Source organism: Crocodylus porosus, unplaced genomic scaffold (assembly GCF_001723895.1).
Source record: "Crocodylus porosus isolate Cpor-Errol unplaced genomic scaffold, CroPor_comp1, whole genome shotgun sequence".
NCBI classification, from domain to species: domain Eukaryota; kingdom Metazoa; phylum Chordata; order Crocodylia; family Crocodylidae; genus Crocodylus; species Crocodylus porosus.
Window position 1 is genome coordinate 15,303,115 of NW_017728917.1, and position 4,077 is coordinate 15,307,191.

The 4,077-nt window shown below is 65.3% G+C and overlaps 2 protein-coding genes across 2 annotated transcripts in view; both read left to right on the plus strand.

The window, feature by feature from the left end:
• The window catches only part of P4HTM (prolyl 4-hydroxylase, transmembrane), an 11,913-nt gene extending 8,167 nt beyond the window's left edge, over positions 1 to 3,746 (plus strand). The window contains exons 5-9 of the mRNA XM_019536769.1: positions 890 to 1,052; positions 1,788 to 1,973; positions 2,286 to 2,376; positions 2,735 to 2,858; positions 3,318 to 3,746. Of these exons, the coding sequence (XP_019392314.1) occupies positions 890 to 1,052; positions 1,788 to 1,973; positions 2,286 to 2,376; positions 2,735 to 2,858; positions 3,318 to 3,559 (806 nt within the window). The 3' untranslated portion in view covers positions 3,560 to 3,746. The remainder of the gene's footprint in view (positions 1 to 889; positions 1,053 to 1,787; positions 1,974 to 2,285; positions 2,377 to 2,734; positions 2,859 to 3,317) is intronic.
• Positions 3,747 to 3,964: 218 nt separating this feature from the next.
• The window catches only part of WDR6 (WD repeat domain 6), a 3,742-nt gene continuing 3,629 nt past the window's right edge, over positions 3,965 to 4,077 (plus strand). Inside the window, exon 1 of the mRNA XM_019536997.1 lies at positions 3,965 to 4,064. Within this exon, the coding sequence (XP_019392542.1) occupies positions 3,965 to 4,064 (100 nt within the window). The remainder of the gene's footprint in view (positions 4,065 to 4,077) is intronic.

Here is a 4,077-nt window from a genome sequence, read left to right on the forward strand (position 1 = left end):
GTGCGAGTGTTCCCAGAGCCCCCCTCCCCCCAGCCTCCTGCTGGCCTGGCCCCCCTCTAATTAGAGCACTCTCAATGGAGTGCCTCTCCATTTCCTGGTTAAATCAAGTGCACGCACAGGCTGGGCCCACTCACTTCCAGTCGCCTGGCACGCTGAGCCACGCCGGGACCAGGGAGCCGCCCCCGCGCTGGCCCCATGCTCTTGTGGCTCGTGACCTCCTTGGCAGGCAGCGGGCGGAGGAGCTAGCCGTCTGCGGCTTCCCTGCTGTGAGCACTCAGGGAGGGGAAGCCTCGGAGCCAGCTCCTGTGCCCGGCTCTGTGCCACTGGCAGGGCCTCATTTCTAGGCCTCTGCTTCCCTCCATTGTTGCCCGCAGCAGGGGCAGGCTGGGTCAGCCCCGGACGTGGCAGTGTCGTGGGCAGTGGGAAGGGGAAGGGCAGCAGGGAGAAGATGTATGCAGGCAGCTGGAAGTGGAGGCACCCAGCAGTCTGGCTGTGCCCACACTGGGGGAGCTATCCCAAGCTGACCCTGTGACCAGGCACCCCTTTGGACAAGGGGCACCGAGGCCCTGGAAGCACCAGCTGGGGGCTGCAATCTCCCCTGCGCTTCACTGCACAGGCTGGCTTCCTCTGGAAAAGCAAAGCCCTGCCCTAGCACACTCCTATCTGGGTGGAATATCCTCTGCAGGACGCGTCTCCCCACACAACACAGGCACGTGCTGTCGTCTCCAGGTCATGCCTGTTGTGTGCACCCCTCAGCCAGGCACACACAGCTGTGGGCACTCGCAAGGGTTTGCCCTTTTCTAGGACAAAGCCCAGCGGTGCCTTTCTGAGGGCGAGGCACAGGTCGTGCGCACTGCTCAGAGCCAGCTGCTGACCCTCTCTCCTGCAGGCGTGCTGAGCTTGGAGGAGTTCAAGCAGCTTAACATCCGCGACTTCCACAAGTACATGGGGAGCCGGACTGTGAAGATGAGCGAGCTGGTGCGGAACAGCCAGCACACGTGGCTGTACCAAGGCGAGGGTGCCCACCACGTCATGAGGGCCATACGGCAAAGGTTCGGGGTCTGGGGAAAGGGGTGGAGACGGCGTCCACATGCTCACAGCCGAGCTGTCTGCCCACGCAGAGCCCTGCTGGGACAACCACGGCCTGTCTTGTTAGTGTTCACCCCGCTGGAAGGAGAAGAGCCCAGTTTCCCATTAGGACTCTAATTCATCTGCTAACGCAGCTCACGCTGTGCAGAGTCAAGCCTCCAGCACATCCTGCTTCCGGGGCAGCCCTGCAGAGCCACAAAGACTCCATGGAGCTGGTGGGGGGATAATTAATTAGAACTGACAGGAAGACTGATTGGGGGAGAGCAGCAATTTTCCCATTACTGGGTTGCCAGCAATTACTGGGTTGATTGCATGTCTCACCTGAGTCCCAATTAGGCAGAACCAAGGCATTAGGAAGGGGGCTTCCTCCCCAGTCAGTGATGCCAGAGCTGCGACTGAAACCCCACCAGGGGAGGGCTGAGCCTGCTGTCTTCATCCAGGATGGGAAGCAGGGTTGTATGAGCACTGTCAATGTGCATGGTCCCAGGGCCTGTGCTCCTTGCCTCCCTCTCCACCTGCCCTCAGGGACAGTCCCCCAGGCAGGGCCATCCCCATACAGGTTTGGGACTGCCCTGCATGTCATGGGTAGTCCTGGGGGACCTGAATTGGGGGGGGGGGGGTAGGCTTCTGAGCTGCAGAGCTGCCAGCCTCTCCCTCAGTGCCACTCCTGCCTCACCTGCTCTGTCCCTTGCCCCCAGGGTGATGCGCCTGACGCGCCTGCCCCCGGAGATCGTGGAGCACAGTGAACCACTACAGGTGGTGCGGTATGACCAGGGAGGGCACTACCATGCCCACATGGACAGTGGGCCTGTGTTCCCCGAGACCGCCTGCAGCCACACCAAGCTGGTGGCCAATGAGAGTGCTCCCTTCGAGACCTCATGCCGGTGAGCAGGGCTGGAGGGGAGGGGGCTCGAGCCGGAAGCAGGATCTGTGCAGTTGTCAGATGCTGGGGGCCTTGTATGTGTGGCTGGTCTGACTGTGACCTCGGGAGCCAGCTCCAGAGGGTGCAGGAGAGGGGGAAGCCCGGGGAGAAGCAGGGGGCTGACCCTGGCAGAGGCAAGCACTGGGCCCTCCTTGCCAGAGTGTTTCTGCCCAACTCTGCTCCCCAGACAGCAACCCAGCCCAGCCCCTGGGTGATGGCGGGAGCCTGGTGTCCGAGCTGCAGGCTGCGCCCCCTCAACTGTGCTTTCTCGCAGCTACGTGACGGTGCTGTTCTACCTGAACAACGTGACCGGGGGTGGCGAGACGGTCTTCCCCATTGCTGACAACAGAACCTATGAAGAGATGGTAATACAGCCACCTCTGGCCCCCATGATGTGAACTAGAGCCTCTCATGCCCAGGGCAAGGCAGGGTCTGGGTCTTGGGTTCCTTATGCCTACCCTTGCAACTCTCCGTCACATCCTGGGCCCTTGCATTTCATAGTCCAATAGTGCCCACATCCAGGAAGGCGCAGAGCGTGGTTCTCATGGGTTGAGGTGGTGCCCTGCTAGGGGGGGCATGGAGCATCTAGGGGCAGCAGCTGAAATCAGAGCTCGACGGGGCTGTTCCTGAGGCAAGCCGGGGCTGTCTGTTGTGGGCCGGGCCAGGGGCGCAGTGGTGTCGTGTGCTCAGCACTCTGGCACACTGCTGTATCGTACGTCTCAGTCTCTGATCCAGAACGATGTTGATCTGCGAGACACCCGGAAGAACTGTGACAAGGGCAACCTGCGCGTGAAGCCTCGGCAGGGCACGGCTGTCTTCTGGTACAACTACCTGTCGGATGGGGAAGGTACTGCCTGCCACGGGGCAGGGTGAACGGGCTCTGCTGCCTCCTGGCTGCTGGTGCGGGGGACCCCAGGGCATCACACGCACAAGGGAGATGGGGGGGGTCTGCAGCCTTGAGCTGGAATCGCTTCCTGCTGTCCCCACCGTGGGCTGTGGGACCCCTGCCCGTCCCGGGAGGCTGCAGGGCCAGTGTGCAGGCTCGTGACCTTGGCAGGCAGCGCGCGGAGGAGCTAGTGGCCTGCGAGACGCTAGGCTCTGTCCTTGTCAGCTGCAGGCAGCGAGGCCCAGGCTGTCCGGCCCCACCCCGTGGTGGGTGGCACCTGGCTACCCCTGCATGCGGAGATCTGGCGTGGCCAGCCCCGGGAGGCAGCGGGAGAGCCCGAGGGGGGGAGGAGCTGCCCTGCCCTGTGGTGCTGGGCCATGCGGCCTGCCCCGCGCACAGCGTGCTGCCGTTGCCCTGCAGGCTGGGTGGGCGAGCTGGACGAGTACTCGCTGCACGGGGGCTGCCTGGTCACGCAGGGCACCAAGTGGGTAGCTAACAACTGGATCAACGTGGACCCCAACCGGTGGCGCCAGCTGCAGTTCCAGCAGGAGGTGGCTCGCTACGTGGGCGAGGACGTGGATGTGGGCGCAGGCGAGGGTGCGGCGGCCCAGAGCCAGCGGGCGGCGGACACGCCGGACAGTGATAAGCACGCGGAGCTCTAGGGACTCCTCGGCCGGCCCGGCCCGGCCCGGCCCGGCCCTCCGCACGCTGCCCGCGCCCCTGCCACGTGCCCTGCTCCTGCGGCCCGGGGCCCTCCCGGTGCGCACGCGCGGGAGGATGACGCCATCGCCGTCGCTGTCTCCGAGCAGCGCCCCCGGGCGGTGCAATAAAGGCGGCTGTGAGGCTCGGGCTCGGCCCTGCTCTGTGGGGGGGGCCTGGTAACGGGACGCGCACCGCCCCTAGCAACCGCGGGCCAATGGCGCGCCGCTTTGCAGAACCCGGAAGTGCGGCGGCGCCCGGCAGTGCGGGGCCGCAGGATTGGTCCGCCGGCGGGGGCCGTGCGCTGCGGGAGGGGGCCACGCCCTCGGGTTCCCGCGGCGCTGGCCCACGTGCGCGCCGGGGCCGCCATGGTGCAGGGCGAGGCTGGGGTCGCCGCTGCGATGGAGTCGCTGGTGCTGGTGGCGCCCGTCACCGCACTCGCCTTCGTAGGGGACGTGCTGCTGGCCGGTGCGTGCGGGGC